This window comes from Vicugna pacos, chromosome 2, assembly GCF_048564905.1.
Source record: "Vicugna pacos chromosome 2, VicPac4, whole genome shotgun sequence".
Classification (NCBI taxonomy): domain Eukaryota; kingdom Metazoa; phylum Chordata; class Mammalia; order Artiodactyla; family Camelidae; genus Vicugna; species Vicugna pacos.
The window spans coordinates 73652692-73665243 of record NC_132988.1 but is presented as its reverse complement, the minus strand read 5'-3'; the positions used below and the strand labels follow the sequence as shown (position 1 = coordinate 73665243).

Genomic DNA, 12552 nt, shown 5'->3' with positions numbered 1-12552 from the left:
TGACTGACTCTCGCCAGCCCCTCCACGTCAATCAACCCTCCTCCTTCTCGCACTCTCCGCACCTTGTTATTAATCTCAATACCGATATCGCGCGGACGCCTCTCCCCCGGCCCTCGGGGGTGTGAACGTGTGTGAACCAGAGCGGAGGCACCGAAAGCTGGCGTCTCTGTGCAGCAGTCTCGGCCCCGGCAGCAGTAGGCGCAGCAGCAACCCCCGCAGCGGCGGCAGCCCCAACGCTTGGAGGCCAAGGCCAAGGCCAGGCACAGCGCGGCTCTCGGAGTAATAGCCGCGGCTCCGGCGGCTGCGGGGGCGCAGCTTCCTCCGTCAGGGGCCTTCGCGTCGGTGGCCGCGGCCGCGGGGCCTCTCCTGCGCGCCCAGGGTCACCGTCCCCGAAACCGGCTGCGCGGCTCTCGGCCCCCTCCCCGCCCCCCATCCCTCTCCTCGTTCCCTTCAGCCGTCCTCCTCGCCGCTGCCTCTGCCGTTCCTCAGGCGGCCCGGCCCGCCCGCCCCGCGTCCCCTCCGGCCGGTGCCTCTCCCCCCGGCGGGCTGCCTGCATGTCTTTGCTGCCCTCAGCCCCGCCGCCACCGCCGCCGCCGCCTCCCCCGCCGCCGCAGCACCAGCACCAGCAGCAGCCGCCCCGCCGCCGCCGCCGCCGTCGCCGCCCGGACCCCGGCGCGCCGAATGCAGGTGAGGAAGGGGCGCAGGCCCTCCGCGACCGCGGGCCCGGGCGCCCTGCGCGGCCGCCCGCCGCGAGCCGGGATCCGGGCCTTGCCTGCCGCCGCCTCTTCCCTTCGGGGCGGGCGGGAGCGAGGCCCGCCCGTGGGTGTTTGTGTTTGCGTCTGCGGCCGAGGCTCTGGAGGGGAAGCATCTGTGGGGGCCTGGTGCGCGCGCGCGCGCGTGTTTGTGTGTGTGTTTCCCCTGCCGCGGGGAAATGGCTGCTGTTGCTCCTTCTGGGCCGGAGGAAGAGAATGAGGTAGAGTGTTTTTGTGTCTCTGAGTAGAATCGAGAGTGTTGGGAAGAGGAGCGCGTCCCCAGGGCAGTGAGATGGGAGAGGGGGAAATGAGCGTGTGGGTGTGCGAGTTGGGACTTTGGCGGCCGGGGAGGCGGCCTGAGGACCCACAGCGAGTGGGTGTGTGTCGGGTACGGGGCTGACCCCGCGGCTCTGTCGGAGGCGGCGAAGGTTCCGGGGTGTGCGTGCGTGTGTGTGTGTGTTTGTGTGTGTTGGGGGGTGGTCCGTACCCAGGGCCCGGGACTCTGTGGGCGGGTTCCGTGTGTCCAGGACCCCCGAGCGGCGTGTCCCTCCCCCTTTGTGGCCGAGGCTCCGGAGCCTCGCAGGTGAGCGGCTCCGCGGGGCCCGGGGAGGGTGAATGTGTGTGCGGCACACGCACAGCAGCCGGGCCGGGAGAACTCCGGGTCGGGGCCGCGCCGCCGTTCCCGGGGCCGCGGCAGGAAGCGCGCCGGCCTGCAGCGCGGCCTAACCGCCTCGGCGGCCTCCCGCCCGCCGGCCGGCCTCCCTCCCGCCCGCCTGCCTCCCGCCGGCCTCCCCGGACGCTTGCCGGGACGCCGGGCCCGCGCGGGCCCACGGCGCTGCCTCGGGCCTGGGCAGGTGAGGGTCGGAGGCGGGACGCGCCGATCGCCGTCGCCTTGGCCGCCTCGGCCGCCTCCGCGTCTCCTGAGGAGGGGCGAAGGCAGGTTTTGGCGTTCCAGCGGCAAGCGCTCCCCTGGTCGGCGGTGGGACCCGAGGGAAAGTGAATCAAAGCAGTAAATCTCGAGTATACGCGATGTCGAGGCCCCTTCTTTTCATCCTTTCCTTAAGGCTGTGTGGAGTACGTATTTTCAGTTTTTTCGTTGCAGATACTTTCTCGTTGGGAATATTAACGCATTTTTTTTTTGAGATTAAATTTTTCTCCGAGAGGCGGGGGAGGAAATGGAAGCTGGCTTCACTGTCCTGTGGTGTTGGTGGGGTTGGATCGGTTTTGTGCATTTGAAATTGTTTTATCCTGCCTCCTAGGGGGAAAGGCGTATACACGCCGAGCTGAGGAGGTCGGTGAGGAAGAGGAAGTTACTGGAGCTGTCATCCTCCTTAGCCTGGCCGGCTATATGGCTTAGGTTGTTTGGATGGATTGTGTTCGGGGAGTTTAGCTGAGCCGTTTGTACACATTGAAGCCCAGTACTGTGTATGAGGAGATACTACCTTCTTGCCTCTAGTTATCTTAATTGTCAGTAAAGATAGTCGTGTACAAACAAGTTTTCTCTCAGTCTCCAAGACCTAGATCAAGCAGCCTCTATCGTGTATTGAAGTGTGTGCTTTTGGAAAGCTATTTTGAGAGTAGTCTAAGCAAAACCAACTGTAAAGGTAAATCTGCTGCCAGTAGGCGTACAGTGCATTTCAGAAGCAAATGTAAATGACATTTGGATAATTATTTGCTATTTACTTTATCTACTCCACCCTCTATTTGCGTCTAGTTAGTTCATCTACATAAAACCTTGTAGCTAAAGTCATGACCAAGATTCGATCCTCGCAGGCCATACTCTGTGTAATGGCCAGAGATTGCTCCTTTTTCAACCTGGTCTCACAAAGAAATGTTCCTTGCTGTTCACTGGAAAGTGAGGACAAGAGCAGGAGGGGTGGAGGGCTGTTTTCTATGATCACTACTGAAAACAAAATGTAATTTAGTGGAAAAAGAACTTATTTTACAGACCTCAAACTCTGGCTGTGCCATTTTTCTTAGCTCTTTGATCTTAGGCAAGGTACCTAATGTCTATAAGCTCCTGTTTCTCATCAATAAGAAGATAATACCCTTATAGTAAGGTTGTACTGAGGATAGATTGAAAAAACATGTTTGCCACATAGTAGATGCTTACTTAAATATTAGTTTTTCCTCCTGCAGCCCCTGACTGTGGGCCTTGAAAAACATAAACAAACAAGTACAAATACTCATTGGATTGCTGAGAGCAATATTATGTTACTGTAAGTTAAAAATCAAGACAACAGAACATTTCAGAGTCCTTTGGTATAAGTTAGGTGTATGAACACAATGTTAAATGTATTCTACAAGTCATTTTCTTGGAACTAAAACTGTCATTAAAATTATCTAGTGTACTAGTGTATAGTCATACTTAATTTTTTCTCATATTGTTGAATAGGCCATCTTTCAGTTTCATTACTCTTTTTATGAGCTCTTGCTGTGTAGCCCTGGAAAACATTGTTTAAGCTATATATATATAGCACATATATATTCCAATACAATCAAGCATTAAACAGAATCAAGGAACTAGAGTTTATGTAGATCCACAAAGTATACGTGCCACAAAATTGCTCTGTAATTGTTTTAGTTCCTGTTGACTGATTCTGGTTAAAAGAAAAAAAAAGAATAAAAAACGTTTTGGAGTATTTTGGTGAATGGAAGCAAAAATCTATCAGCTTTCAATAATTTTCCATTTTTATTTTTCTGTGTGGAGTGGTAAATGTGCTGTTCATTTAGTTTTAGTTGTATTGTGGTGGAAAAAATAATGATACAGAGTTTAAGGCAAAGGCAACAGAGTGGTTAAAGTTTTTTTTTTCTTTTTTCTCTTTTATTTTTTGTGAAGGCAGGGTGAAGAGAGTGTGGGAGAAGTTTCATTGATTTAAGTTTGCAATGTCTCTTCACTAATGCCAGGTTTCCGAGTTTAGGCCTTATTATTATTATTTATATCAGCAATGTTAAGCTATAAAAAAAAACCCTGGTAAATCATTAAAATTTCAACACATTTGTGGAGGATTTTTGTGAAGGATAGGAGGGAGAACTTTATTACAATGCAAAATGTTTTGTTAAAGTGTGTGTGTTATGGGTGTGTGTGCATTTATAGTGAGCAGAATTATCTGCCATATGGCTATATTTAAAGGAAGAATTCTTACCTTAAAAATTATGTGGTAAGTATTAATACTTTAAAAACAATAAAATAGAAAATAGAATTTTGCCTTTAACTAGGTGTTTGGTAATTTTTATTAGACATTATAAATTATGGTATTTTAAAACACTTTATACTTTTTTCTTAATTTGGAGAATTAAAGAAGACATTTTTCTGTAATAATCATGAACGTAGATGATAATGAGCAATATATCATCTGATATGTGAATAGTGATATAAAGATATGTGAATAGTGATATAAACAGTGGAACTCCTCTGCTATCATTTCAAGTAACGACAATAAAATCAAGGTGGAAATTGTTTAGGTTTTAAAATTTAATGTTACTTAAATGGGCTTTTAAACAATTTTTCCAAAATATCTGTTATATATGTCTTTAATTAGGGGGAATTGAAATACTTAAGATTTGTGCATGGATTACTTAGGGTAATGCTAATTAGGGTCATAAATACACTCCAAAATGTCAGTGGCTTAACACTTGTAAGTTTTTATTTTGCTCACATAACAGTCCAGTGCAGGTGCTCCTTGTTAGTAGGCTTGTGGCTTTCCTCCATGTGGTAATTGAGGGACCCAGACATCTTATATCTTATGGCTACACCATTCCCCAGAGCCTTGGAGCGCTGCCTGTTACCCACAGGATATTTCTTAAGAACCCCCAAAGACAAACATCTGCCCACATTTCACTGGTGAGAATTTGTCATAGAATCATATTTGAATGCAAGGGGGATGGGAATGTAGTCCCTGGGTGGCAGACAGCTGGGGGCATTTCATAATGTTATATTAGATGGTAGCATATATTTGTGAAATTATGGCTAAAAGGTGAATAATAGTGCTTAAAAGTTGTTTTCTTTCTTCAGAGAGTAAAATTGTGTGGAAAGTTGTGGGGTGATGGAAAGAGAAGGAACCGAGTAAGGACGGCAGGAGGAGGAGGGAATAAGGTACTCTCTTCTAAGATAGGTTTGAATGACAAGTTTCAGCAGCTGTTTAAAGATACAGATTTTACAGAGAATATTACAATTGGATTTATACCTTTAGTGGGTTTCTCTTTTACTATCTGGTTATTGATTGCCATTGTGGTCTGCTGGGTTCTGGCTGTTTGATTTATTTCTCTTTGTACTTTGAAATCAGTTGATTTAGAATTTCCGTTTCTGAGATACAGTTTCATGGGAAACACTTTTTTTTGAATTTTCTTTTTCTGTTGGGAGAGAGCATCATTATTGTTATTATTATTACCTTATATTTTAAAGAAATGCCATTTAGGTGGACCTTACTGTGTTCTAGTGTTTTCTGTTGCTGTTTTTGTAATTCTAAAGTCATTGTAATTAATATTTGTAAGCCTTAACCCAGAAAGAATAATAAAATCATCAAGTAAACAATGAAGACTTAATTATTAACCTGTGCTCATGTTTCATGATGAAAATACTACAACTTTGATCATCTGCACTTACACTGAACCCTACATACATTAAGTGAATTTTATTTCTGGATAACTTTAATTTTAATTGAATCACAATTTTTTTTATTGCCTAGAATTATTGTAATGTGAAATCTCAGCTCTGCATCCACTTGTATTTATTTTTATTCTGGAGCGTTTGGTTAGGGATCTGGAGAGCTTTATATGTATCTGTATTTCCTAAAAAGAGAAATTTTTGAGTAGTCTGGCTAACTTCTCCATGTTAACTGTTTCTAATATTTTGCATTTTGAAAATTAAAAACCTTTTTTGAGGGCACATTCTGTACCCATCATTATACTTCGTTTTAAAGAGAAGTATGAAAGAGGTAGAAGAAACCCTTGTGAAGCTTATAGCTCATGAGTAAGGATGATAAAACATGTAATTTAGTTACTTCAAAACAATAAATGAACAAGTTCAAGTCACCACAGTATAAATAATATATACAATATAAACTGTTTACAGACATTCTGAGAAAGAGTAACATAAAATGGAATGGTAGATGGGGTGGAGACTACTAAAAGAGTTGAGAGGTTTTTGGGTAATGGCTTTTTTGAGATATAATTCACTTACCATAGAAGTAGCCCATTTTAAGTATATAACTTGGTAGTGTTTAGTATATTCATAGTTGTGCAGTGATCACAAAAATTTATAGAACATTTTAATCACCTGAAATATAAATCCTGTATTTAAGAGTTACCCTTCATTCTCTCATATTCTTTTTTTTTTTTAAAGTAAAGGATTTATTAAAGGATGGACAGTCCACTCTCAGGGAGAGAGAGCGGGCAGCTCAGGTGAGCAGCTGCCCTGTGTTTCCATTCTCTCATATTCTTAATTGTAGGCAATCACTGATCTACTTTCTGGCTATATATTTGCCTGGTCTGGACATTTCATACAGATAGAACCTATTTTAATAGAATATGTGGTCTTTTATATAATATGTTGTCTTTTATCATGGGCTTCTTCCCCTTACCTTGTTTTCAAGGTTCATCCATGTTATATTATGTAATAGTAATTTATTCTTTTATGGCTGCATAATCTGCCATTGTATGGATATACCACATTTTGTTTATCAGCTGATGCACATTTGGGTTGTTTGTACTTTTAGGCTATTATAAATAGTTCTACTATGACATTCATGTACAAGTTTTTGTGTTCATGATTTTCACTTCTCTTGGTTATATACCTAGGAGTGGAATTGCTGAATCATATCATTCTTCTATGTTTAAACTTTTCAGGAATTTCCAGGCTGTTTTCTAAAGCAACGTCACCATTTCACATTTCCACCAGCAGTGTATGAGGGCTGCAGTTTCTCCAAATCTTGCCAGCATTTGTTGTTATCTGTCTTTTTGATCATAGCTCTTTTCATGGGTGTTAGGTAGTATCTTGTGGTTTTAATTTGCATTTCCCTGATGATACTGTGTGTCTTTTCATTTGCTTATTGGCCATTTGTATATGTTTTTTTGAGAGATGTGTATTCAGAACTTTTGCCCACTTTGAAGTTGTTATGTATCTTTTTGTTACTGACCTTATAAGAGTTTTTTTTTGTACATTATAGATACAAGTCCCTTGCACATTTGATTTACAAATATTTTTCTCCATTTGGTAAGTTGTTTTTGCTTTCCTAATGGTGTCCCTTGAAGAACAAGTTTTCAATTTTGATGAAATCTAATTTTTCCTTTTGTTGCTTGTGCTTTTAGTGTTGTATCTAAGAAACCACTTATTAATCTCAGATCATGAAGATTTATCTGTCTGTTCTATTCTAAGAGTTTAATAGTTTTGGCTCTTATATTTAGATCTTTGCTACATTTTAAGTTAATTTATATTTATGGCCTGATGTAAGGAGTCTAAAATTATTCCTTTGCATGTGGATAACCAGTTATCTCAGTACCACTTGTTGAAAAGACTGCTCTTTCTCCATTGAATTGTTTTGTCACTCATCGAAAATCGATTAACTGCAAATGTAAGGATTTATTTTTGGACTTTTAATTTTATTCCATTCATTTTTATGACATTTCTCATTCCAGTACTGTCTTGACTACTGTAACTTTAATTGAGAAGTGTGAGTCCCCCAAGTTTATTCTTTTTTTTAAAGATCATTTGGGCTATTTGGGATCTCTTGTATTTCCATATGAATTTTAGGATTAGCTTGTCAATTTCTGCCAGTTGGGATTTTGAGAGGAATTGTGTTAAGTCTGTAGATCAGTTTAGGGAGAATTACCAACTTAACAATATTAAATTAGTTTGTGTTCATGAACATGAGATTTTCCCATTTATTTAGATCTTTAATTTCTCTCAATAGTGTTTTGTAGTTTTCAGAGTATAAGTTTTACACTTCTTTTGTTGCATTTATTCCTAAATATTTTATTCTTTCAGATGCTGTTGCAAATGGAATTGTTTTCTTAATTTCATTTTTGTGTTGTTTATTGCAAGTGTATAAAAATATAGTTAATTTCTTTCGTATATTGATCTTGTATCCTGCAACCATGCTGAACATGTTTATTAGTTCTAATAGTTTTACTGGATTCCATAGCATTTTCTTTATAACAAGGATCACATCACCTGTAAATAAGTATGTTTTTACTTCTTTTCCAATATGGATGCATTTTTATTTGATTTTCTTGCCTAATTGCCCTGGGTAAACCCTCCAGTATATTGTGGAAAAGAAGTGTCAAGAGCAGATATCCTTGTCTTGCTCCTGATCTTGGGGGAAGGTATTCAGTCTTCCACTGTTAAGTCTGATGTTAGCTGTGGCATTTTCATAGATGCCCTCTATCAGATTGAGGAAGTTTCTGTTCCTAGTTTGTTGAATTGAAGTGGGTATTGAGATTGGGTTTTGAGGGAAGTATGAAATGTGAATTAGAAAAGTGAAAATGCTATGTCCAGTAATAAGTAGCAGATAATAAAGCTTGACTTGTTTGGGAAGGAGGGGCTCGTTTTTTCCCTCTCCCTCCTTCATTTTCCTCCCTACTCCTTTCATGCTCTCTAAGTGTCTTCATTAGTCCATATACACATGTGGAAAACCCTTAATCCTTTACTGAAGATTTTCTGAATAATTTGGATTTCTAGGTCAGTGGAGAATGTTGCTTCTTTTGAAAAGCATTCAATAAAAACACCGTGGAGAAGTTTTTCTTTTTAAGTTTGATAGCTAGGTTTGTTGGGGACACAGGAAGCAGAAAGAAACTAAATCGTAAAAGAAATTCTAACCATAGAATTAAAAAGAACAGAACAAACCTTTGTGATATCAAGGGTATGGTTTATGAAGAATTCCATGTTTACTTTGACCCTGGCTGTCACCTGACTTTTTTCCCTAAAACATTCAGTATCAATGGTTTTATTTTTGTAAGTTTTCAAGAAAGTAATAGATTTCTTAGGAAATTTTGCTCTACAAGGTAAGGTTATGTTTCACTTGAAGTGATAATTACACTTTGTTTACCTTTAAGCTGTAATTGTGTTTGCATGCAGCTGCATTCTGATTAGGTAACTTTTTTTAAAAATTATATTTCTTCCTTTATGTTATAAGTCTCAGATCAAATAACTTTGGGATTTAGCTAAGAATCTTTCTGATAACAAGGCAAAAATTGGAAAGTAATAATAGAATTTTTGTTTTGTATTCTCTTTGATAGCAGGATTATTTTCATTAATTTTTTTTCAGTTCACTTTAAAACCTCATTACAGATAAAAATTTATTTCTAATTTTTTTGAAGAAGTAAGTAGTTCGCTTTGCTGTGTGAGAGACTCATCATTCATACTGAGTAGATTCCTGGTAATTTGGGGTTCTCATTTATTAACAGTAGAAATTGGTGACACAAATTGGTGACACAAAATAGACGTTATAGCAGTTTATCTCTCTTATATCATCTTTTGCTGAGAGAACCTCTCTGAAATTTTATCATTTAGGATCTTTTTATTTTTCTCCTCCCAAATTACTTAAATAGATTCCCTAAATGAGTAACATAGATCAGAGTGATATTTGCCAGTAACAGATATCACTAAGAGAATAGAACTAAATTTAGAATATACCAACCTTAATGTCTTTCTGTACAAAGACTTTGCTGAGATCTTTACATATATAGCCATTGCTAACTGATCACAATATTTATATTTAAAGAAAACCAAAAAATTGACAAGGTGTATTCTGCTATAGGTACATATTTAGTGTAATCTTCTGCAAAATACACACATAAATTTCTGAAATAATATATTGTGAATTAAGTACAGAATGATAACCTTGAAACAGTATAAGAATTTGAATCACCAAAAGTATACCTAACCAATTTAATAAACGTTTATTAAATTTCTACTGGCTATAAACTGTTATATTCAGGGTTCTGAGGGAAAAAGTTCAGAACATAGTTTTTTCTACCAGGAAGTGGGACTAATATTTATTGGACTATTGAGTACTAAGGACTGTGAAAAGCCATCCCCTTCCCTTTAAATATGTAACATAAATTAGTCTTCATGAAAGTCCTGTGAATTAGACAGTGTGGTTTTCAATCTATAGCTGTTTAGGGATGTGAGCCTTAGGTCCTTCACTTTCTAGCTCTTGGGAGACTCGTTTAACTTCTCCATGCTTCAATTTCCTCATCTGTAATAGGGAGACAGTAATTAATAGTCCTTATCTTATAATGTTGCTGTGAGGGTTAAATTAAGTAATACCTATAAAGTGCTTAGAACAATATGTGGCACATCTGAAGTAAAAAAACAAAACTAAACTAAAAACTCTATATTAGCTATTACTGTTTCTTATTGTTAGGAGACACACAAGTAAAATAACAAATTTGACTATTGTTAATACCAATATTTAAAACAGGATCTATTTGATTGTAAAGTATTTACTTTACCCTTACAATACTTAACACTTATAGGGGATTTAAGCCTGGATAAAGAGCAAGCAAGTTAAGGTAGAATTTGCTAAATGACAAAGAACAGTAAGTGCTGTAATATAGGGAACACAAGTGGGTTTGTAACTTGCAGGGACAAAGAAAGGAGGTAGAAGTTGATCTCACCTTTATAGTTGGAAGGAGGGAAAGGAAAAGTTAATGGATTACTGCAGCATTCTCCTTGTTTGTTTCCCAACATCCATTATTCCTCCTTTAACTTCTGCTCCTTGTATACATTGTCACCAGAGAAATTCTTGTAAAATTCATTCGACATTGCTTAAATTCCCTACTTAGTAATTATTATAAAAGGACTCCATTTTTTGGTTGCCTATTATGTGCTACTGGAAGGAGTTGGCAAATTTTTTGTCAAGAGCCATGTAGTAAATATTTTGGCTTTGTGGGTCACATAAGATCTCTGTTCTGTATTCTCTTTTTTTTTGGTTGTAGTTTTTCTTTTTTAAAGTAAACAATTCTTAAAAAATGTAAAACCATTCATTGCTGGCAAACCAAGCTGCAGCTTACTCACCCCTGTGCTAGGAGATTGACATGAATTAACTTACTGTTAGAATCTTGGCAAAATTGGTATTGTTAATTCTGTCTTATGGCTGACCAAACTGAAGCTTAGAGAGGCAAGTTTGAAGAAAGTCACACAGCAAGTGACACAGGAGGTCGAATTCAGGTTTAGGTCATGGGAATTCCTAAACATATCTTGCTGCTGCTTATCGCTCTCAGAATAAAAAGGAACTTTCATAGCATTATATGCAAGGCCCATAATGATTTTATCCTTGTGTACCTTTCCAGTTTTATTGTTTATTACTCCTCTCTCTTCAAACATATTCTCTAGCCTAGCAATGCCAAGTGACTTATATACAGCTTGGTTTATGCTTTCTGTATGCCTGCAGTACCTTAATACTTTATGACCACAGTGACTTCTTTAATAATTCATTTGAGGTGCTTCCTACTCCAAGAAACCTTGCCTGACACTTCTAGTCTTTGCTTTATGCTCTTTGTCTCTGCTCCCTCAGCATCCTGTGCATTCCTCTTTCATGACATTTACCACACTGTCTTGTATTTACCTGGTTTATGTCTCTGCTTTTGCATTAGACTGTGAGATTTTTAAGAGCAGAGAGACCTCACCTTTGTAGCTCCAGTATTTGATACATAGTATGGGCTTAACCCCTACTATGTACTAAGTGTTTAACATATTTTAGGGTCTTAGTAACTGTTTATTAAATAAATGGATGATCAAATGGCATTACAGATGACAGAAAATTGTATCACCAAATATGTAGTAGCAGAAAGGCATGAGTCCAGATTCAAGGAGGAGAGGGACATTGAAGTTAATATCTGGTTAACCTACAGCATTCCAGTGGGAATAAGGAGGGTGATAAAGCAAATTGGAGCATGAGTATTATAGAGGGGTTTGAACAAAGAATTTTAATTTTACCCTAGGTTTAACTCTAGAGCAGCAAGTGGTTTTTTATATCCATAAATTGAGGTTCTCTTATTAATACCTAAGTTTTATGTTGTAATATTGTTTTAGTTGATTTTTTTAGGACATAGCTATATAATTGTTTTGATTGATAGTTATTGTAAATATGGCTCTAGAATCTCGTAATTAATACTATTAAAGACATTTGGGAGCATTGAGTGATTTTGAGAGGTTGGTGGCTGTTTTAAAATAATTAAGAAGATTAATATAGTTGATGTATGCAGAATCAGCTGAGGGGATCAGAATGGGAGGAGAGAGTCTTTACAGAGTTAAAATTAAAATACGAAGTGATAAGTCAAAAGAGAGATCTGTGTCAATTAGGATAGAAAAGAAAACTTTAAAAAAAATTTTTTATTGATTTATAATCATTTTACAATATTGTGTCAAATTCAAGTGTAGAGCATAATTTTTCAGTCGTACATGAACATATACATATCCATTGAGAAAAGAAACCTTTTAAGTGACATCAGTGATTATGAAGGAAAAGTCAGAGATAATTGAAAAATCAGAAGAAGGATGCAGTTTGGGAAAGAAAATTATGAATTTTGTATTAGACAAACTGATTAAAATTGGAATACTTTCTATTTTGCCTAAATTTAGGCCCTTCTTACTTTATGCCGGTATAATTAGAATACCCTCATGATTGGTTTCCCTTCCTGCCTCTAACACATCGGTGTTAGGTTTGGATATGAGTAGTTGGTTGTAGGGACTCTTTGGCAGTCTGGAGAAGGCTGTGGAGCCTTTTTAGAATAATGCTTTTAAGTGAATGAAAGAAGTAAGATTAAAAAGGAACCTGGTACATTGAAATACTAAAGT

General features: G+C 39.1%; 1 protein-coding gene across 4 annotated transcripts in view; it reads left to right on the top strand.

The window, feature by feature from the left end:
• Positions 1-294: 294 nt before the first annotated feature.
• CNOT6L (CCR4-NOT transcription complex subunit 6 like) overlaps positions 295-12552 on the top strand; it is a 106003-nt gene continuing 93745 nt past the window's right edge. The window contains exon 1 of one of the 4 annotated variants that reach the window (XM_072941939.1): positions 295-687. Coding sequence is in view for 2 of the 4 variants with exons in the window: in XM_072941930.1 (XP_072798031.1) it covers positions 969-973 (5 nt within the window). In the remaining 2 variants the exon portion in view is untranslated. Of the gene's footprint in view, positions 688-822; positions 974-1674; positions 1827-12552 lie in introns of those variants that run through there. The other 3 variants (XM_072941930.1, XM_072941920.1, XM_072941926.1) reach the window with 3 other exon arrangements.